Below are 22,896 nucleotides of genomic sequence, written 5' to 3' on the forward strand. Positions count from 1 at the left end.
TAGGAGAGTTTTGCCCTTGAAGTAGGAAACTGAACACTTGTATTCCTTTTGGACACAGGTAGAAGATAATGAAGTAAAATTGTCTGAGAAAACCCAGCAAGCAGTGAAGGTAAGCAGCCTTCTTATCCTCAGTGTTAACATTGTATCAAAATGAAACGTAAACAGTTTATGAAGATAACTAGAATATTTCATTTTAGGGCTAATCTGAAGAATATGTTTCTCTTTGTCTCAATTCCTGTTTGCATTCTTCCCCTCCCAGCAGAGCTTTAGAAATAACCATATAATGGGGTACACAGAGGGATTTGTTCTGCCACTTTGGCCTTTTGATGTGTTTTTTTAATCTCCCAGTACTATTAAAAGCAGATCTCAGATTGGCCTAGACGTATAGAAGGTCAAGGCTTTAGGCCAAGGAGAGCTGCCTCCAGTTGCTAGAAATCCACTGCAAGATGAACAAGCATAGCAGGCTTTGGTGCCTGGACTCGGAGAGGACCTTACAAGTTAAAAATGCCTGTAACATGACAAAGAGCTAGGCAATGCCAAAGGCATGAAAGAAGTTGGGTCTGTGTGAGGCTAACTAAGGAGCTTTTGTAGACAGACAAATGGGCAGGACTTTTGATTCTGTGAAAATTTATGCTATAAATTGTCTGCTCTTTGTGATTGTTTTTAAAGGGGGATGCCTGTTTCCTGGGTACTTTTCTAACAGGAGGAGAAGGAGCATATCTTTATTCCAGCAATCCACATTCTTGGCCTGAGGAAGGTGAGCCAGCTATTACTTTTCTTTTTCTTTTTCTTTTTTTTTAAGATTTTATTTATTCATTTGAGACACAGAGATACAGAGAGAGAGAGCATGAGCAGGGAGCAAGACAGAGGGAGAGGGAGAAGCAGGCTCCCTGCTGAGCCAGGAGCCCGATGCGGGGCTCGATCCCAGGACCCCAGGATCAGGACCTGAGCCGAAGGCAGACGCTTAAACATCTGAGCCACCCAGGCGCCCCTGGCTATTACTTTTCTATTCTTGACTGTGTCTGGGTCCCTCTTTGCAGGTATTGGCATGGGTGTTGTGATTAGTAATGCATCTGATATTTGAAAAGACTTGTTGGTGTAGAAGTGTTTTCTTATGGCTTTCCTCCTTTTATCCACCCATTTCGCAGATGAAGAAACTTGTGCTAGGAAGGGATGGCCCCAGAACCACAGTCTGGTCCTCTTCTTGTCGCCTTGTTCTCAGAATAGGCTGGAGCGGCAGCGTATCCATAAATAGAATTTGTGGACCTAAACAAGTCTGGATTCATTTTCTATTGCTGTAAAACAAATTACCACAAATTTAGTAGCTTAAAACACACATTTACTGTTTCACGGTTCTGTAGGTCAGAAGTCTAGGTAGACTTGGCTGGACTCATGGTAGGTTCTCTGAAGTTAAGGCGTCAGTCAGACTAGGCTCTTATCTGGAGACTCTGGGGAAGAATTCACTCCCAAGCTCATTTAGATTATCAGCAGAATTCAGTTCCTTCGGATTGTAGGACTGAGGTCCCCATCTTATTCCTAGCTGTCAGCCAGGACCATGCTTAGCTCCTTCTCCCAGAGGTCCCTGCCCTGTGACAGCCCTCCCCCATCTCAGCAGTGAAACCTCCTTTGTGTTGTTGAATCTCTCTTACCCTTTGGATCTGTCTAAATTCCTTTTCTATACCAGCCAGAGAAAACTCTGCTTATAAAGAACTGCTTGTGATTAGAGGAAGCCCACTCAAATAATGTTCCTTTTGCCATATAACGTTACATGAGCACAGGAGTAACGTCAGAAGATGAAGATCGTGGGAGCCATCTTGAATTTCTGCCCACCACGGTCTACCCTCTGGCCTCCCATTTGTGTCCCTCCCACATGCAAAATACAATCACCCCTTCCCAAGAGCCCCATCTCATTATGGTAACAGTTCAAAGTCCCAGATCTCACTAGCTCAAAAATCCAAAATCTCATCGTCAAGATCATCTAAATCAGATGTAGATAAGGCTCTGGCTTTTAATCCATGAAGTACAACTCCTGAACAGAAGTCTTCTCTAGGTGTGGCCCCATGAAACTAATGAGACAAGTCACCTGCCCCTCTCTCCCAACACCCAGGGTGGCCCTGACATAGATTAATATAGACATTCATCTTCAGAAAGGGCGGGGTGGGGGGTGGAAAATAAAAAGGAGTCATCAGGGGCGCCTCGGTTGCTCAGTCGTTAAGCGTTTGCCTTTGGCTCAGGTCATGATCCCAGGATCCTGGGATCGAGCCCCGCATCGGGCTCCCTGCTCAGCGGGAAGCCTGCTTCTCCCTCTCCCACTCCCCCTGCTTATGTTCCTTCTCTCGCTGTGTCTCTCTCTGTCAAATAAATAAATAAATAAATAAATAAATAAAATCTTAAAAAAAAAAAAAAAAAAAGGAGTCATCAGCCTGAAGTAGCTTTGAAATCCAGCTGGGCAAACTCCAGGGTTTGGATTAGGTTTCAAGGCCTGGGAATAGTCCACCATGGCTCTTATCTCTGCCACCTGGGCTCTTGGTTTCACCCTCTAAACTCTTAGTTTTCCCTCTAAACTTGTGGCTACACCTCGGTCATCCTTCCTTTTTCACAAAGGTAGCACTTTGTAGGTGAGTTTTATCAGCCTGCTTCTTGCCAATAGCATTTGGGGGTTCAAGAGTCGCCTTTGATTTCATATTCTCTCTCTGTCCCTTTCAGTATATTTCTGCTGAACGAAGATTCTCAAAAACCTTGTTGGTTTTGCATGGATTTCATGAAGATTCATTCTGTGCTCCTTTTTGGTTTCCTCAAAATAACATTTTCTTAGGAGTCCTCTTCTTTCCCTGGCTGATACAGCCATCTTGTGGAAGAAGAGTTGTGACTTACTCCACAAATTTCTCAGCCTCTACTGAGCAAATCCCCTTCCTGGATAATTTGTTCTTCTTCAAAATACTCTGTCCAGTCGCAGATTCCTCTCCCTATTCTCAGATCACTGGTTCAGCTTCTGCTCCTCCCTTCATGGAGGAGACAAAGCACAAGGAGGTTTGGGGCTCCACAAAATGCCGGGTAGTAAGTAATAGCATCTGGTATCGTCCCTGTGCCACAGCCCCTGCCTGCATTTATGCTTCTCCAGCTCTGGCACATCCGGAAGACTGGAGGCAGGAACCTGTGGAAGGCAGCCAGTTGAGACAGTGCTACTAGCCTTGGGGCAAGATTGCATAGTGTTTCAGAATTAGGAGGTAGAGGCAACACACAGGTAGTTAGTTGAGCCAATCATAATATTTAGCAAGGATATTAGCCAAAACTAGTTTGCACCTTTTTAGCAAAGGGCCTTGTTAGAAAAGTAATCTTACGCTGTATTGAGTTATCCAGCAAGACTCATTGTATCCCGAGGTCTCCACACAAAGGGCACAGCCGGGGATTTCTGGAGCCCTATTTGTCATACTCTTTTGAGAGCACACTCTTAGTTTCTGAAGGAAATGCAGTTTGAATTAGGAGGTGGTTTTCTGAGGCAGGAAGATTAAATAGGAACAGAGAATTTAAACAGGAATCTCCTCTGGCTGTCTGTTAAGCTTTCTGCCACTTTGGAGCTTAGATCAAGTGGGGCTTGAAGTTTATACCACTTAAGGTTCTTTCAAGGAAAAATAACATAAAACGGTTAGGAGTCTTCTGAGGGCTTTGGAAGGGGGCTTGGGCAGGTGAGGGGTTCTGAAGTTTAAGCGTCATTAGTGTCTTGGTAAATCTGTTTCTACTTGAGACTATGATGAGCTTGAAACTCATCCGTTCCCACTCCCTAAAGGCATCTAAAAAGCTCTTCAGCATGCATTATCTTAATTGAGCTTCATATCCCGAGCCCCATAGGTGAAAACTTGCCTAAGGTTATAATGCAAGTTCACAGTAGGTCTGAAGGTTAGTCCAGGTCTTCTGATTCTCAGTCCAGGGTTGGCCCTTCGAACTACATATAGATAAGAATAGTACTTCTTTACTTTGAAATGTTTCCAGCACCAGAACCTTTTTCTTCCCCAGTTAGTGGCTTCTGCTATCACAGGACTTCTTGCTATGCAGGTTCCTATTCATTTATGTCCTTCGTGTGCCCTTCTCTTCCCCACCCTGCTGACCTTGGTCAGGCAGGCTGCCCAGTCCCTAATCCTCAGGAGCCCGCTTTAGAGTTTTACCGCATATGCCTATATCCCTAAACAATGTCTTGGTTTTGAATGTAACACAAATATAATCACACTGTGTGTTCTTCTGGGACTTGCTTTTTTTGCTCACTATTCTTTTCCTAAGATTCATCCAGATTGTTTTGGATAGCCATATAGTTGATTCACTTTCATGGCTCCATGGGATTCCTTTGTATGGAAATGTGCTATTTATTCTTCGGACTGTTGATGGACATTTGGGGTTTATAATTTTTTTTTGCTATTGCAGACAGTCCTGAGTATTTTTGTACATGTCTCCTGGTGCACATGGATGGCACCAGGAAGATGCCTTAAATCACAGCCTTACTGCTGTATAATAATTGACATCTGTCGTCTCAGTCTCCTGACTTTCCTGTTGCATTCTGGCTAGTTGGACCAGCTAGCTCTGACATCTCTGGCTAGTCAGTATGTTGGCATTCCCTGAACGTTTGCTACTATGATTGCTGTCTTTTTTTTTTTTTTTACATCCCTGCCTATAGAATTTTCTGTGCTTTGCCTCAAAGTCAGCCCCTCTCCTATGTAAGAGGCTCTAGTTCCAGAGGGGAGGGGACTAGAGGGGAGGTCAAGTGAATAGCCCCTGGCTGAAACACCAGATTTCCATAGTTCTCACCAAGCTTCAGTAGAATTTCTCAAATAAATGCTTCTCAGTTTTATTGTACAACTTTGGTCCATTACCAGAGTCTTAAATAGTTGTCTTAACAATTAGACCAGTTTCATCACTGTTTTCTGGGGAGAGGATCTTCACAGCCATTTCAGAAGTCCCACCCCTTGGGTTTTGAAAGATATTTTCACTTGGTAAAGATTCTAGGTCAATAGTTCATTCATTCCTTCCGTCCTTTTCTTTCTCTCTCTCTCTCTCTTCCTTCCCTCTTCCTTCCCTTCCTTCCTTCCTTCCTTCCTTCCTTCCTTCCTTCCTTCTTTCTTTTCTTTTCTTTTCTTTTCTTTTCTTTTCTTTCTCTTCCCTCCCCTCCCCTCCCCTCCCCTCCCCTCCCCTTCCTTTTCTTTTCTTTTCTTTTCTTTTCTTTTTTTTCTTTCTTTCAAGTAAGCTCTATCCCATCATGGGGCTCCTCACGGCACCAACATCAAGAGTTGCTGACTGAGCCAGTTAGACACCCCAGCAGTTTCCTACTTTCTGGAAAGGTGTTGCTCTGCTCCACTATCTTCTCAGTTGCATGATTCCTGAGCAGAAGTCCACTGCCATCCTTATCTTTGTTCCTTCTATAGAAGTTATCTTTTTTTCACTCCAGCTGCTTTTGAGATTTTCTTTAAAATTTTTTTTTATTTATTTCAGAGAGAGAGTATGTGTGCATGCATGAGTGGAGGGAAGGCAGAGGGAGAGAGAGAATCTCAAACAGACTCCACGCTAAGCACAGAGCCCAACACAGGGCATAGTCTCATGACCCTGAGATCATGACCTGAGCTGAAATCAAGAGTTGGACACTCAGGGGCACCTGGGTGGCTCAGTCGGTTAAGTGTCTGCCTTCGGCTCAGGTCATGATCTCAGGGTCCTGGGATCAAGCCCCACATCAGGCTCCTTGCTCAGCAGGGAGCCTACTTCTCCCTCTGTCTGCCGCTCCCCCTGCTCGTGCTCTCACTCTCTCTGACAAATAAATAAAATCTTAAAAAAAAAAAAGAGTTGGACACTCAACCAACTGAGCCACCCAGGCAACCCAGTTTTCTTTCTATCACAGATTTTAAGCAATTTTATTTTTATATGAGTTGTTATGTTTTTTTCCATGTTCCTTGTGCTTGGAATTCATTTTGCTTCTTCAAAGGATGGATTCAGTTTTCCTCAAATTAGGAGTATTTTTAGCCTTTTTTTTTTTAGTTTTTTTTTTTTTTTTTTTTTAGTTTTTCCCCTCCTCCCTCCTATTCCGGGCCTCCAGTTACATATCTTTTCTGTCTGAAATTGCCCCACAGCCCCCTGTTGCTCTGTACAATTATTTTCAGTCTTTTTTCTCATCGTGTTTCATTTTGCATAGTTTCTACTTGTATGTATTCTAATTTACTAACCTCTTCTGCATTGTTGTTATGAGTTTGTTAAATTAACACTTGTGAAGTGGAGTACAGGGTACTGAATGGTGAGCCAAGTTCAACAAAAGACCACAAAAGAAATAGAAATAGAGAATTTTATTTCTCACAAGTCCTGGAGGAAGTACAGGGCAATGGCATGCCTCATGCCTGCAGGACACACAGGAGGATCAAAGCAGAGTGCAGACAGAAGAGAGTGGCAGGACCTGGGGCACATGCCTTTATTAGGGTTTGTGGGTAGAGTGCTTCGGGTTTCCCAGGCTAAGGCCAAATTGGTCAATTCAAACCAGAAGAGCAGGGTTTTGGTAAGCTCCACAAGAGTTTTCTCTAAGGGGTACTTAAGGGGATGGCCCTAGAAGGCAGGGGAGAGCCGATCACAAGGGCCGTTGGGGAAGTCATGTCAGGAACTTACATCTTCTTGTGACTCTGCAGGCTGCTACATAGGGCTTGTGTGAGGGGCCAGTGTCATTTTAAGCACCACCCTCCCCCGCCCCCCAAGCTACTTGGCCAAACAAAATGTATGTGGGGGCAGCAGTATCCTGGAGTAGCTTAAACTTCCACAACTGTCTAATATTCATCTCATTTAGTGTATTTTTCTTCTCAGACATTGTATTTTTCATCTATGGAAGTTTGATTTAGATTATTTTTTACATTTTTCATGTCTCAAGTTAACATGGTTAAGTCTTCTGGCTTCTTGAACACATGGGATACAGTTATAATAATTGTTGTAATATATTTTTCTTCTAGTCTAATCATCTGGCCTTGCTTTTAAGCTTTATTAACCAGGAGACAGAAATACAGCATTTAATTTAGGGCTAATTTCACCCCACTGCTGAGGCAGAATCCTTCTGAATATTCTACCTGACATCCCTGTGAAGTACGAGGTTTTCTACTGTGGCTGGTGGGAATGGGCAGAAAGTCTCATTCAAGGTATGGGTTGATGTTCATTGTTTTACGTAGGAATATCCAGTTTTTCCTGGTCCATTTATTGAAAAGACTCCTTTTTCTTTGATCTGTTTGTGCACTTTTGTTGAATATCAGTTGACTGTATATTTACTATTTCCTACAGGCCTCCATGAATGGTTGGCACTCAGGCAGCTCCTTCATTGTCCCTGTAGTGATTTACAGATTGCAGAGTGTTTTTTTCCACTGGGCAGAGATTGTTCAACAGTGAGAAACAGGGGCACTGTAGTGGACACATCTGGTCACCAAGCTGAGTCCTGCCTTCTTATGATGGGAAGGCCCAGGCAGCAGTCATCTGCAATCTGCTGACTTCATTCTAAACCCTCTTGTGTATTCCCTTGTGTCCACATGAAGCTAGTCAAGGACTCTTGAGAAGAGAAAGTCTTCTGCAGCACTGAATGTGAATGAATTGTGCAGCTGCATATTACCTCCAACATGGATGACTCAGGAACAGATGTCAAGAGTATTAAGTCACAGAAGGACACATGTATTAAGATTCTATTTATATGAAAACAAAACAGACGAGACCAAATAATATATGGTTTATAGATACATTGAAGTATGATAAAACTATACAGAATTCGGGATGTTGGTTTCCTCTGGGTAGAAGAGAGAGGGCCATTGAGGAAGGACATTTGGGAGGCTTCAAAGTTACTAGTAATGCTTGATTTCTTAGGCTGAGTGTGGTGAGTGTACAGGCATCAAGATTGTGTTGTTATTCTTTTTCTTTAAGCCGTATGCACACTGTCACATAGAATGAAAATCATCCAGCCATTGCGTCATATTTCCCCAGCAAAGATAAATGTTCCCTCTTCACACAGGGTGGACCATTGGAGGTGTCTGAAGGAGGTAAAGCCAAATTCTTCATTGACACTTGGTGTCTTGGTTTGCCCTTCTTTTGGACTCCTGGCAATGCAGAGGTCAATCAAAGATAGAACCATGCCTTGGTCTCCTGTTGCTTCTTCAGTAGTGAGGCGGAACTTCCTCTTACCTTGGGTTTTTAGACTCACGGAACGGAGAAGGAATGACAGTGGCCTTTCAGTAAGGGCACCAGGGATAAGACAAGGGGCCAAGGAGGGTGGCTCAGTTGGTTAAGGGTCTGCCTTCAGCTCAGGTCATGATCCTGGAGTCCTGGGATTGAGCCCCATGTCGGGCTCTCTGCTCAGTGGGGAGTTGGCTTCTCCCTCTCTCTCTGCCCCTCTCTGCTGTGCTCTTTCTCACTCTCTCTCTCTCTCAAATAAATAAATAAATCTTAAAAAAAAAAAAAAAGAGCCAAAGAGATCTCTTCAGGAGTTGGTTACTGTGGTCACTAAGAAACCCGTGCAAAGGCATATCCCTTCAGACCGAAGTCTGACAGTCATGAATCCAGAGCAGATACTGGAAGTGTCATCACTTCAAGTAGATTAGGATCTAAGAGACCAGGTAAGAGGCACTGGACCACCCAGTGAGTCACTTCAGTTATTTCATATGTGCTCTGAGGATAAGGAAAGTTACTGCTTCCAGAGCCAGGCTGAGGGGTAGCTGCGACCCAAGATAGCCTTTCTGCACCAGAACTAAAATCAGCTTCCATTTACTGAGTTCCTGCCCTGGGCCAGGCCCCATAATGAGTGCTTTTCCAGCACTGCATTGTGAATTTCTGTCTTCCTCTTTTCCATTTTGTCTCGAGGCTTCAGAGTATATAGGGAGAGGAAATGATTGAGCTTACCTCTCTCATCTGTGCTCTTTTCTGGAAGCTTTGGAAGGATGTTGTCCAGGAGGCCTTTGAGTGATACTGCACTTGCTTCTGAGAAGCTTCATGTTAGAGCTACAGAGGTGGAGGATGAGCCAAGGACCTGGAAGGGTACAGATAGTAAGCAGTAGTAGGAGAGCAGTTCTTACCTCCTAGTATCTTTTGACCCCTTTTTTTTCTATAAGCAGTAGATAGAGTTATCCTGTGGCTGGAATTGATGAGGTCATAGTGTGAGGAGAGTGCTGAAAATCTTGGCTGGGCCCTGGGGGAGCTGATGGAGGAGCTAAGACAGCAGAGGAGGGACTGCAGACTGTACTGTGGGCCTCTTGAGGCTAAGAAGCAGAGAAGGCAGTCGTCAGATTAGCCATTTGGAGAGGGCAAAGGGGAAGAAGCCGGGTGAGAACTGAAGGGGCTCCGATGCCACAACACCTTGGCCCCCTACAGACCTCTGCTCTGTACCTGGCTCCACTGCAAGTGGTTCTGTGACTTTGGGAGAAATCTCTCTAAGCTGTGTCCCCCTATCAGCCTGGTAAGAAGAAGATTACCTCTTCAAATTGTTGGGAAGGCAGAAAACTATAAGGTACATGACACTTGTTGCAATTAGTGTTGTTAGTAAACACTGAGCAGAATCTGTTCCCATTCCTTTCCCTGACAAATCAGAGATTAAAGCGTGTCCTGTACCGGAAGATCTACCCTGCATGTGGGTGAGAGGAAAGTCAGCAATTTCTGAGCAATCAGGGAAAAGTAGGGGACTGGGGCTTCAAAGGCTCAGTGATGTTAGAGGATGAGATCAGGGAGTGAGATAGCTAAAAGGCTGATGGTATGCTGTAGTCCGAGAGTAGGTTCTGGGCGAAAAACTTCAGAGGTTGAGATGTCCTGGGTGCTGTTTTACTACTGTGGCATTAGGATTGAGGAGTAGTGAGCCCAGAATGGGGCGTGGGCCATCCCCCAATCTCTCAGAAGAGATGGACAGCTTGGCTGTGGAAGAGAAGACTGAGCACAAGTTGTGGCATGACTACGAGGGCAGAGAGGTGAGCAGTAAAGAGAAGAAAGGGCTTGTGTCTCTGAGGGAATGAAAGTATTGTGCCAGCATGTAAGGGAATGGTCTGGGAACAGCCGTGAGGAGCCTTGGCTGTGATACAGGATGAGCCTGGGTCATGGGTAGCCTCTACTCAAGAGGGCCACAGGGCAAGGCTACGTGCAAAAGAGGTCGAGCTCTACTTGTTAGAGGCTGTGAAGCTTACAGGGCTCGACCCTCAATGCCTTGAACTGGGCTGCTGCTGCCCCAGGTGCTAAGGTTAGCATTATTTCCCTCTGACCGGTCATCTAGTTCTTCCATTTATATTCAGGCTCCAAACCTTCCTCTTGTACCTAAAAGCTGCCTCCACCTCCCCCACTTCTTCCCATGCCCCATTAACACGTACACACAAGCACACATACACACTAGGCCTCTCTGCCTCCTGAAACCCCACCTCCTGAGGAAGACTTCAACTTGAAGTCTCCAAAATTCCTCACCTTGGCCTTTGCTCTTCTTGTCCTCACAATCTCCAGAGCTTTGGGGCTAACTTCCTAGCACTACATCTCGAGGAATCAGTCCATCTTCTTTGTCTTCTGTCCTCTGTCTTAGCAGTTAGATATTGATAACAATATTACCAAGCTTGTGCCTTGAACTCCAAGAAGTACTTTCTCTCTTGTACAGTTGTGAAAACAAAGAAAGAAAGGCAATTAGAAGAACAGAAAGGATATAGCTTGGACCAGCTCCAAGGAGCAGCTTTACCCAGCTGTTTTATGGGTACTCTGGGTGCTTCATTTAAGTCTCCAAAGCAAGCCCAGTCTTGACACCTTCACCTCAGGTGTCTATCCTTTCTTTGGTCTGCCCCCTAGGGCCCATAATGAGCTATTCTGTATGACCTTGGCCGCCCAGGAAACAGCAGCTCTCCTTGGACCTGAATCCTTGAACTGAGGAAGCCACATCCATGTCCACATCCCACCCATCTTGTTCTTGTGAATGTAGAGCAGCAGGCTTCTAGTGTCTGTAGAATCCCCTGTTATCTAACTCAGATGTTCCTTTGCTGGGCACAGGGACCCTTAGGTCCCTTCATCAGTCCTTTACCTGAGACCCTAGTGCTTGCTGGGCTTTAAGTGAGGGATGTGCTAGTCTCTTTAGAGCCAAGCCAGCTTCTGCCAAAATAGGAGAAAGAAGAGTCTATAAACTCAGTGGTGGAGCAGACATACCCAAAGTCTTTTTCAGTGTGTTTCCCTGGAAGACACCCACAAGTGAATGTGAATTTTGCCTCTCTCCTAGCAGCTGATAACTTATTCACTTGTTTTTTTCTAATTCTTATGCAAAGACTGTGATACCTCATTTCTCTCTGAAGCTTCAGGAATGTACATTGGCTTCCCCAGAGCACAGGACTCAGCATAAAAACCATGTAACTTAAGCATTACAGGTACTAGTCTCTAGTTACCAGTGTGGTGTGCCCTGGCACCTGCAAGGACACTGGGATCTGGCCGCCAGGGTCCAGCCCTCCAGCTCTGACCAGCTCTCTTTTCCTTCCAGGGAAAGTGCACTTCTTCTCTAGTGGTCTTCTGTTTTCTCACCGTCATCACGGAAGTATCGTCCTTTCCAAGGATCACATGAATGCCATTTCCTTCTATGATGGGGTAGGTGTTTTATCAGTCCATGGCTTTGATGTTCAGAAGGATACTCAACACTTCTGAGACAAAAACCACATAACCCCCTGTCCCTGCTCCACCACCGTGGGACAGGATGTCAGGAACCAGCATTGCCCTTGAGGCAGGCAGGCAGGCAGGGAGTTCATGAAGAGGCCTGTCCAATTGTCAACCTCACTGCTCCATAAAGGGCTTAGCTAGAAAAGAGTTCTGGGTCCGGAGGGCCAACAGCTACCCATGCCCAATTAACTCATCCCAAAAAGGACCAGAAAGTAGGCTGAAGAAGGCCTTAAATGGCCCCCCTCCCACCCAGGGACACAAAGGCTCACCCACTTAAGAACTGGAAAGAAGCTGTTCCTCTAACATTGATGGGGCTCCATTCATCCATTAGCACGAGAAAGAATTATAAGAGAGCCAGAGAGAAGAGAAGTGGCTCACTTTCCCCATGAGGGCTCAGCCCCACCCCCTGACACACCCAGACTTCCCCTCCACCTCTGTGAAAGTTACACCCCCAGAACCACCCTTTAACTTCACCAGTTTTTTTTTAACACTTTCCCCTCCCCTTGCAAGAAGGCAGCTGTGAGTTCTCCCTAGGCTTTTCTCCTGGCCACGGCACAACTCATCTCAGTATGACACTAGAGTGGAGGGCAGGCCCTCTACTGTGTTTAGTTTCAGCCTCAAAACCAGCCTGTTTGAGTCAAGACAGAGACTAGGTGAGGTGGTATGGTCAGATGGCTCAGAAAATAAGTTCTGTGAACGATTCAGAGAAAATTCTCTTTCTTCCACATAGAACCTGCTGCCTTAAAGGGTGTTCAGAAGTGCAAGCAGGCCAACAAGACAGAATGGATGGCGTTATTAGATGAAAACGTTGATGAAGGAAGAAAAGATGAATCGTTCAAGTGCTGGGACAATAAGTTAGCTAACTTGGGGCAGGGGAGAATGGATTCTTACCTCATATCAAAAATCAAAATAAACTTCTGATAGATTAAAATTAAATATTTTAAATATTTTTAAGTTTCACAAGAAGAAAGAGGAATATAAAAATTTTCCAGAGACAGGAAAACTTTATAAGCTTAGAAATGATACAAGAAATTCTAAAGGAGGGGCGCCTGGGTGGCTCAGTCGTTAAGCGTCTGCCTTCGGCTCAGGTCATGATCCCAGGGTCCTGGGATCGAGCCCCGCATCGGGCTCCCTGGTTGGCAGGAAGCCTGCTTCTCCCTTTCTCACCCCTGCTGCTTGTGTTCCTTCTCTTGCTGTGTCTCTCTCTGTCAAATAAATAAATAAACTCTTTAAAAAAAAAATTCTAGAGGAAAAGTCTCAGATTTGACCACTTAAGGATTTTAAATATTTTTGCCAACAATTTAATTTATTGACGTATACTTTAAATACAATTAACTGTATCCATTTAAAGTTTTGACAAATGTATACACTCATGAAACCACTGTCACAATCAAGATACAGACAACTTTCATCACCCCTAAAGTTTTCTAATGCCCTTTGCAATTCCTCTTTCCCTCCACTTCTGGCTTTCTGTCACTGTAAATCAGTTTGCAGTTCTAAAATGTTATATAAACGGGGGTGCCTGGGGTGGCTTAGTTAAGTGTCCAACTCTTGATTTCAGCCCAGGTCATGATCTCAGGGTCCTGGGATGGAGTCCTGTGTTGGGCTCCACACTCAGCAGGGAATCTGCTTACAGATTTCTCTCTCTCTCCCTCTGCCCCTCCCCTGCTTGCATGCGTACTCTCTCTCAAATAAATAAATCTTTTTTTTTTTAAGATTTTATTTATTTGACAGAGAGAGAGAGCGAGAGCAGGAACACAAGCAGGGGGAGTGGGAGAGGGAGAAGCAGGCCTCCCGCTGAGCAGGGAGCCCGATGTGGGGCTCGATCCCAGGGCCCTGGGATCATGACCTGAGCCGAAGGCAGACGCTTGATGACTGAGCCACCCAGGTGCCCCAAATAAATAAATCTTTAAATAAAATAAAATGTCATACAAATGGACATCATACATTCTCTACCCTTTTAAGTCTGGCATTTTGCACTCAGTATAATGATTTTTAGATTCATCCATGTCGTTTATATCAAAAGTCTGTTCTTTTTATTGCTGAATAGTATTCCATTGTTTGGATATAGCATAAAATTTATCAGACTAATTTATAATTTGAAACTCTAAAAAGTCAAAGAGAATTTATTAAAAAGCAGAAGATAAACTGGATAAAACATTTTTGGTGATTAAAACAAATGAGTTAATATTTCTTTTCTATGAAGAACTCTGTCTTTATTAACATGAAGTTAGTTAACAGATACATGGAAGTACGTCAGAAACAGCCTCACACTACCGTATAAAACAGTAAATCGGCAAAAAGTAAGTAAAAGGTCCTGTTGACAAGGAGAAATGTAAGTAGAATGAATATCCAGCCGTAAGGGTGGCTTTAGAAGATAGTGGGATGCAGTCTTTAAAAATATTTACAGACTGTTTGTAGCAATTTGGTAGATGCTAATGGTAAATTAAATTTTAAAAGCAGGTACAGGGACACCTGGGTGGCTCAGTTGGTTAAGCGTCTGCCTTTGGCTCAAGTCATGATCCCAGGGTCCTGGGATTGAGTCCCACATCAGGCTCCCTGCTCAGCGGGGAGTCTGCTTCTTCCTCTGCCTGCCTCTCCCCCTGCTGTGCTCTCTCTCTCTGACAAATAAATAAATAAAATATTTAAAAATTAAAAAATTAAAAAGAAATGAAAGAAGTTCTAGATAAATGAAAAGACACCCCATGTTCATGGATAGGAAGACTTAACATTGTTAAGACCACAATTCTACCAAAGCAATCTACAGATTCAATGCAATTCCTATCAAAATGCAATGACATTTTTTACAGAAGTAGAAAAACCCATCCTGAAATTCATAATGGAATCTTAGGGTATCCCCAAGTAACCAAAATAATCTTAAAAAAGAACAGAGTTGGAAAACTCACACTTCCTGATTTCAAAACTTACTACAAAGCTATAGTAATTAAACAACAGTGTGGTATTGGCATAAAGTCAGATACATAGACCAATGGAATAAAATAGCCCAGAAATAAACCTTCACATATGTAGCCAAATGATTTTTAACAAGGGTGCCAAAGATCATTCAAAGGTCTTTTCAACAAATGGTGCTGGGAAAATTAGACATCCACATGCAAAATAACGAAGTTAGATCCTTACTTTATGCCATATACGAAAAATTAATTCAAAATGGAGCACAGGCCTAAATGTCAGAGCCAACACTATTAAACTCTTAGAAGAAAACATAGGAGCCATTTGCAACGATGTAGATGGAACTGGAGGGTATTATGCTAAATGGAGTAAGTCAGTCAGAGACAGACAATTATCATATGATCTCACTGATATACGGAACTTAAGAAACAAGGCAGAGCATCAAAGGGAAAGAGAGGAAAAAATGAAACAAGATGAAACCAGAGAGGGAGACAAACCATAAAAGACTCTTAATCTCAGGAAACAAACTGAGGGCTGCTGGAGTGGTGAGGGGTGGGAGGGATGGGGTGGCTGGGTGATGGACATTGGGGAGGGTATGTGTTGTGGTGAGCACTCTGAATTGTGTAAGACTGATGAATCACAGTCCTATACCCCTGAAACAAATAATACATTATATGTTAATAATAATAATAATAAAAACCATAGGAGTAAAGTCCTCGTGACCTTGGAGTAGGCAATGATTTCTTGGATTATGACACCAAAAACACAGCAAAAGAAAAAATATATAAATTGGACTTTATCAAAATTGAAAACTTCTGTGCATCAAAATACAGTATCAAGAAAGTAAAAACAACCCACAAAATGGGAGAAAATATTTACAAATCATGGGTCGCCTGGCTGGCTTGGTAGAGCATGTGACTCTTAATTCTGGGGTCGTGAGTTCAAGCCCCATGTTGGGTATAGAGATAATATTTTAAAAGAATCATATATCGGGGCGCCTGGGTGGCTCAGTCAGTTGGGCATCCAATTCTTGATTTCAGCCCAAGTCATGATCTCAGGGTTGTGAAATTGAGCCCCACATTGGTCTCTGCTTGGTGGGGAGTCGGCTTAAGATTTCTCTCTCTCCCTCTTCCTTCCCCCTGCTAAAATAAATAAATCTTTTTTTAAAAATCATATATCTGATTAGGGATTGATACTATAGAAGGAATTTTAAGATGACATTTTCAGTTTAGGAGAAAAGACCTTTATACTTCCCGTCTGTATCTCCCTTAACTGGGTATTGGAAAAGCACATCTATCATTGGACCCCAGTACACCACATAATGTGAAAGTAATTGCAGTGAAATTCGTCACATGTGTCCTGACAATAATTGTGAGGGCTAGTGTCATGCAAATGGCTTTTCTCACTGATGCTCCATCTTTTTCTTTTTAGGATTCCACAAGTGTTGTTGCTGCCCTTCTGATAGACTTCAAAAGCTCGTTGCTTCCTCATCTCCCAGTTCATTTCCATGGATCAGGCAATTTTCTGATGATTGCCCTTTTCCCCAAATCAAAGATATACCAAGCATTTTACTCAGAGGTAACACCAATCATTAACAAAACAAATACTCCTTTTTTTTCCTTAGGAGTTTAGATGGTAAGGCCACATCTCAGGGCTAAGAGTGAGGTGATGAGAGGCAGAGCTGGGAGGGCTGGTGGAGGTGGCTGCTTCTAATCCCCTTGGGTCCTAGAATGGTGCTTTTGCCATTGAGAGATGAGAACCTAAAGGAACTGAACAAAAGGCTTTTTAACTGCTAAGAGAAATCTTCTTTGTCCCTTTAAATCCTAATTAGACTCATTTTTCTTTTAGCTACTTTATTGAATTATTTGGCCCTGCCTAATGGATCAGAGCTCTCTACCCCACCCTAGTCTCTCCCTTCCCATGGTTCACAGGCCCTCCCCTTGTGAATGGTCCCACCTAGCAGGCTGCATGTCATAGGCACTCGGTATAGATTGCATGAGGGGGGAGCTTACCAAGAATTATACAACCCACTTAGAGACCAAGCAATAGCCAAAGTTAAACACATGGCCAGCCTCATGACTGGTGGAAATGTTCAGAAAGGTCTGATTGCCGCAGCCTGTGAGGAGACATTGTCCCTCTCTCAGGGCAGATTGACTGAACATGGAAGAGAGAAGAGCTGGCCTAGCTGCAGAGTGGCATCTCAGGCTAGTCCATGTCTCCCTCCTGCTGCCCGCTGGTCCTCCCTACTTCTTTGTGCTTGTCCTTTCAACCCAGGAACACAGAGAGCCCTTTACATTCTCTTCAGCCATCCCTCTGCCCCTAGGCAGGACTTGTGTGACCCGCTCCTTCTTCTGGTCCTGTCCCCAGGGAAGAACGTGCCCCTGCTGCCAGAACAGTGTTACCTGACACCTTACTCCGTACTTCCTGGCCTCTGAAGTAGCAGAGTCCCTGGGAGAGGAACCCAGAAAGAAATTCTAGTTTTGAAAAATACAGAACAAAATTGCTGCAGGCCTCTATTTTTGAAACAAACTTGTTTGTTATGATGGTGTTTCTCTGTACTGACAGTCTAGATTTTCAACAACCATCAAATCCCCATGTGGATCCCATATCCTGTTGTTGGGTTTAAAGTGTTCTTTGCTCAAATTCTGTTTTGTTTAGGTCTTCTCCCCCTGGCAGCAGCAGGCTAACTCAGGGCTGTCTTTAAAAGTGATCCAGGAAGATGGATTATCTGTGGAACAAAAGAGATTGTAAGTGGCTGCCTTCAGTGTTTATGCTTGTTTCCCGAAGCTGTGTGTGTCTGCTCTCTCTGCAGGACAACTTATGTTATGTAACACAGGGGTCTTGGCTTCTGAAAGGGCCAGCACAATCATTTCAGCGCTTCCCCTTGCAGGTAGCCAGTGCCCTTGGGGAAATAGAAGTCAAGAGAGATGAAATCCACCAAGAATCAGAAACCCATAATATTACCAAGGGTTTCAGGTGAACCTTCCTCTGTGGGCACACCCGTCCTCACACACTAATGCTGCATTGTGTTCCAAGTCAGTGAGATGCTTGTTTTGGAAGTGTTGACTGTGTCACGGGACTCTGGCTTGAAAGCATCAGAACAAGTTATGTAAAGTATGTGTGCTGTAGGGAGTTGGAGTTCTAATCTATGAACTTTTGATATTCCAGACACTCCAATGCCCAGAAGCTCTTCAGTGTCCTGGGCCATTCTCCTGGGGAGAAACAGAGTCCTCTAAAGCTACTCCCAGCCAAACTTCCGGAGCTAGACTGGTGAGCTCCAGTTTTCTGTTTATAGATGTTTAATGTTCTAGCTTTTGAAATGTCAGAAACCTCAATGTTGGTCCTTTCTCAGCTCCTTTTTCTTCATAGCTTCTTAGGGATCAGTATAAAAAGTAGTAGTGACACCATATACAATTTTATTCTGTGGAGTGAATCTCTCTAAGGTTTCTTTTTTAGCAATTAAATGAGTTTCTCATGTGAAAGAGAACATTCAGGCAAGGCGGGTGATGGTAACATAATAGCATTGTCTTTGTTTTTCTAGGTTTCTTCAGCATTTCGCCATCAGCAGCATTAGTCAGGAGCCTGTGATGAGGACCCATCTCCCTGTCCTGCTGCAGCAAGCTGAAATCAGCCCTACTTACCGAGTAGAAAATGACAAGGTACAGCAGCTCAGCATATATGCTGGGAATTCACAGGAGGATAATCCCAATAGGCTGCCCTTGGATCTTCTGTGTCAGTTAACAAAAAGAACTCAAGCAGAGTTCCTTTTGTAAGACTCTCCACCTCCTAGGATACTGATAGAATAATACACATGAAACCTGCTCTGTATAATGAGTGTATACAGGCATCTGCAGTGACCCCAGCCAAGCCTCACAGCAGCCATAAAGCCCTGGCCCCTTGCCGTGCCTCCCCTGGCTTCTCTATGTCTTTCAAATTCTTGCTCAGTGCTCTCGTGCCATCAGCTCTTTCTGTTTGTGACAAGGCCTTACCTGGCAGTGGGTTACACATTGAGCTTAATAAGAGGAAGGGCCTTATTAGTTGGGCCTTGCTGGCATCACCAGGGTAAGGTGATACTTTATAAACCTTGTCTTCCCAAGAGTAGATTTTAATCCGCTCCCATCTCACATGCCCCTCCTCATTACCCCTCCCACTATTTCTTCAGAACCAGATGTCATAATTCGCTCAGAGAGGGCATTATTTATATGCAAACCTAGAAGATGCTCAGCTGCAAAAGATAATAGGAGCACTAAGTAATTAGAAGCCTTGATTTTCCCTTAGGCAAGAGTTTAAGAATGAAAATGCCTGCCTCTTGTATTTTATCAAAAGGGTGCTGTAGGACAGGCCTTTAAAGTAAAAAGGTGTCTGGCTACAAGCACATGTGCTGTGATTTGAGAGGCAGGGGCCTGGGCGATGAGGAATAGGAACCAAGGTGAGGAGGATAAACAAAAAGTTACATGGAGTACTGCGTGCAGGAGCAGAAAGGGATACAGAGTAGGGGCCTGGTCAGAGGGGAGGAAGGAGAACTGGTTCCCAGAAAAGAGGAGGGTTCCCTCTGCTGATGTGACCTGCTCAAGTGATAAGTGCCACCGAGCTGAGCTTTAGTCTAAGTTATCTGTGACCAGGCCTGTTCCCGGTGAGCCTTGTGTATTGTGAAAGAAAACACATGCTATGTCATTTACATCAGTACCATTCAGCGATTACCTGGTTCCTTTCCTCCCCTGCTCGACCCCTGCTCTGTCAGGGGATTTCTTCAAGGTGTTTCGGAATACGTACCTGCAGAGGGCCCTGTTTTCATTTGATTGTGTGCTATGGCTAGGACAGTTCAGCCTGCTCCTCTTCTAGTCAAGACTCAGGAGTGCTTCCTATACCCCGTTTGCTTCCTTAGCTCAGGCCATGCAGTTTGGTCGGATTGGGCAGCCAGGCGGAAATATCCCCGTGCCACTCCTCTCCTTCGCTGAGCTTACTTACCACACCAGTTTTTTAGCCTGTGACATTTTGTCTCAGACCTCCTTTCTGCCCAGTGTTTTCTGTTGTATTTTAACTGACCTAGTCAAACCTGCTCCATGGAAATTGTATTAGTAACACTACATTTTATATGGTGTTTGCTATGTGCCACACACTGTTCTAAGCACTTATATATTAACACACACATATATTAACTCAGTTAATCATCACATCCACCCTGCAAGATAGGTTCTGTTGTTAGCCCAAGGTCACATAGCTAGGTGAGTGCTGGTGCTGAGGTTCAGACCCACAGAACCTGGCTCCAGAAGTCAGTTCTCTTAACCTTTTACACACCGCCATCTCCCAGTTGGATGACAAACCCACGTGACTTTTCTTTCATGTAGGTAATTATCAGCATTGTAACTGGCCTCCCAGGCTGTCATGCTAGCGAGCTCTGTGCTTTTCTGGTCACTCTGCATAAGGAATATGGCAGGTTAGTATGGCTGCCGCCTTTGGTTTGGGGAAAGGGATGCTGTGCCTGGGCCCCATAGGCACTGGGAGACCTTCAGCATGTACTGGCCTTTGGTGTGATTGGTATCAGCACGGTAGCCATCCATCCATTTAACACGTTTGTACTGAGCACTTCCTGTGTGCCAGGCACTGTTCTAAGTGTGGGTGACAGATGAACAAAACAGACTAGAAACTCTCTGCCCTTGTGGAGCTTACATTCTAGTTTGGGAATACGATTAACCAGATAAAGTAGTATATTAGCTAGTGAAAAGTGCTATGGAGAAAACAAAGTAGAGAAGGGTATAGGGAGTTTGAGCTGGGGGAGGGATTGCAGTTCTAAATTGGGTGCTCAGGGAAGACCTCACTGAGAAGGGGACACTTCAGCAGAGGCTTGAGGAAATGAGGAGTGAACCTTTGGAAATCTGGGGACGAGCACTATAGCAGCAGAACCAGCACAGGCAAAGGCCTGGGAGTATGCCCTGTCAGCAGGGCCATTCAGGACCAGAGTAGTTAGAACTTGGGAGCTGGTAGACATGATCTGTCCCTGACCACAAGGGGACTGCGTCAATTCCAGTGCAGCTGGGACACGTCGGCTTAGGGGAAATTGGGGAAATCATTCATCCATTACGTTCATATGGCCAGCAGATTACTAAACAACCCTGGCTAACTGAACATTTAATATCTAGTCAGTCTACCTCAAAGTAAGGCATCTTGCAGGAGGCCGTAAAGAATGGAGAAGGTGGAAATCGCCTAGAAGTCTGGGAGTTCAGGGAGAATTGGGAGGTTGGACAGGTTTTAGAGACAAGCTAGGGAAATATTGGGCCTCTTCTAAGTACTGAGTGGCTAGCCAGTTCCTCCCTCGTATCCATTGCTTTTGTTGTAGAACTAGTCTGAATTCTTTACCCTGCTCACTTCTTAGCAAGAGTTTTACTGAGCACCAGACTGAAACCATTTTATTGGATGGTCCTTCAGGAAATGACTGCCTGTTCAGAAGGAGTCTTTCTCAACTCCAAAGTCTGACTTATGGTCATGTGCTTACCTGACCTTTTTTCCTGTGGCAAGGCATTTCCTATCAAAAGTTCCAGTGATAGTGGTTTCAGGATATGGAGCTCCCCACCCAGTGCTCTCCGCCTGTTTCTGTGATGCCAGGATTGCTTTCTCCTGTGCAGGGTCACTGGGCAGAATGTCTGTGGGAGTACTGGTCAGTCACATTTGGATCCACTGGCTGAGCCTGTGGGGCCAGACCATCAGGTGGCCCCCAGGCTGAGATTATACTTGCCATTTCCAGGTGGATGGTATACCGCCAAATCATGGATAGCTCCGAATGTTTTCATGCTGCCCACTTCCAAAGATACCTTTCCAGTGTCCTGGAGGCTCAGCAGAACCGCTCTGCCCGCCAGTCAGCCTACATCCGCAAAAAGACCCGACTGCTAGTGGTGTTGCAAGGGTGAGTACTAGAAGTCTTCTGGGGACAGTGGGGTATGGTGATGACCTTGCCATTACTGTTATTTTGTATGTGGCTAGCCTGGGGCACAGAACGACCTCCACATGTTCATGAGCAGAGTCTGCACTACCCAGAGAGGCCTTAAACAAGCAAGGACTCTGGTTGCTGTCTCGTGGCCCAGAGTGGCTGCTGTAGCTTGCACACAAGTTTTCAGTTTGGTTTCAGAGCACCTGGGTGGCTCAGTTGGTTAAGCTGTCTGACTTGATTTCATCTCAGGTCATGACCTCAGGGTTGTGAGATCAAGCCCTGCATCGGGCTACACACTGGGCATGGAGCCTGCTTAAGATTCTCTCTCTTCCTCTCCCTCAACCCTCCCCCCCAAAAAAAAAATTAAATTAAATAAAAATTAAGTTTGGATGGGGCGCCTGGGTGGCTCAGTCGTTAAGCGTCTGCCTTCAGCTCGGGTCATGATCCCAGGGCCTTGGGATCGAGCCCCACATCGGGCTCCCTGCTCAGCAGGGAGCCTGCTTCTCCCTCTCCCACTCCCCCTGCTGTGTTCCCTCTCTCACTGTCTCTCTCTGTCAAATTAAAAAAAAAAAAAAAAAAACAACTAAGTTTGGTTTCAGTATCATGGTATCCCCAAAAGGTAGAGAATTAGGGAAGAGATTTTTCTGGGCAAGATTCTTTGATAATTCTTGTAACAATAGTGATCCCTAAGCCTCTTCCTTTGCCATTTGTTTCAGTCCTTCCTCATGTGGAGTTGCAGAGACAGCCCCCACACTCTGCAGTCTTGAGCCCCACCATCCCCAGGATGGCTGGTCCAGGAAAGTTTCCTGGGACGCTCAGTGGGGAGCATAAGTAGTCCATCTGGGCAGGGAGCTCCCTCAGAGGACAGATTTGACAGAGTGAGTACTACTGCCTCAGGAACCCAGGCTTCAAGGAGCTTACCTTGACCCATTCTAAGGCCTTCCAGAGAGGAGCTCTGTGCAGGCCCACTACCCTCCAGGCCCAGAGGAGAACATGCCAGGTCAGGAAAACACAGGCTGTGGTCTTCATGATGCCTGGTAATACAGAAGCTTTTGGCAGTTCTCACAAAGTGCTTTTATGCTATGCTGTATTTTCTGTGCTCATAATAATTACTATGTGCAATTGGCTAATTGTTTCCAGTAAAGAGTAGGCCCAGATCCAAAGCCCTGTTGAGTCTCATGGTGGATGGTGAGAAGTTTAGAAAAGCCAGGCTGGTGGTCCTTAGGCTGGAGGCGGACGGGACTGTGCACCCCACCAGCCCACCAGGCCATCGTTCCTCTCCTTCAGGCCTTGTTCTCACACCTGCCCTGGGCTTCCCTTCCTTCAGACCTTTTGTCCTGCTTATGGGCTGAGGTCATGGAAGCCACAGAGCAAGAGTCTAGGCTTGAAACCACTTGTGTGTTTTGTTGTTGTTTTCT

General features: G+C 44.8%; 1 protein-coding gene across 2 annotated transcripts in view; it reads left to right on the plus strand.

The window, feature by feature from the left end:
• The window catches only part of DNAAF9 (dynein axonemal assembly factor 9), a 127,637-nt gene that overhangs the window by 65,497 nt on the left and 39,244 nt on the right, over nucleotides 1–22,896 (plus strand). For both annotated transcript variants that reach the window (XM_028118779.2, XM_028118780.2), the window contains exons 19-27: nucleotides 59–109; nucleotides 670–757; nucleotides 11,471–11,574; nucleotides 15,985–16,131; nucleotides 17,212–17,300; nucleotides 17,722–17,823; nucleotides 18,095–18,212; nucleotides 19,902–19,990; nucleotides 21,296–21,454. In XM_028118779.2, the coding sequence (XP_027974580.1) occupies nucleotides 59–109; nucleotides 670–757; nucleotides 11,471–11,574; nucleotides 15,985–16,131; nucleotides 17,212–17,300; nucleotides 17,722–17,823; nucleotides 18,095–18,212; nucleotides 19,902–19,990; nucleotides 21,296–21,454 (947 nt within the window). The remainder of the gene's footprint in view (nucleotides 1–58; nucleotides 110–669; nucleotides 758–11,470; nucleotides 11,575–15,984; nucleotides 16,132–17,211; nucleotides 17,301–17,721; nucleotides 17,824–18,094; nucleotides 18,213–19,901; nucleotides 19,991–21,295; nucleotides 21,455–22,896) is intronic.

Source organism: Eumetopias jubatus, unplaced genomic scaffold (genome assembly GCF_037043125.1).
Source record: "Eumetopias jubatus isolate StellerSeaLion01/CBP00866 unplaced genomic scaffold, mEumJub1_p1.0 scaffold_9, whole genome shotgun sequence".
In the NCBI taxonomy this organism is placed as follows: Eukaryota; Metazoa; Chordata; class Mammalia; order Carnivora; family Otariidae; genus Eumetopias; species Eumetopias jubatus.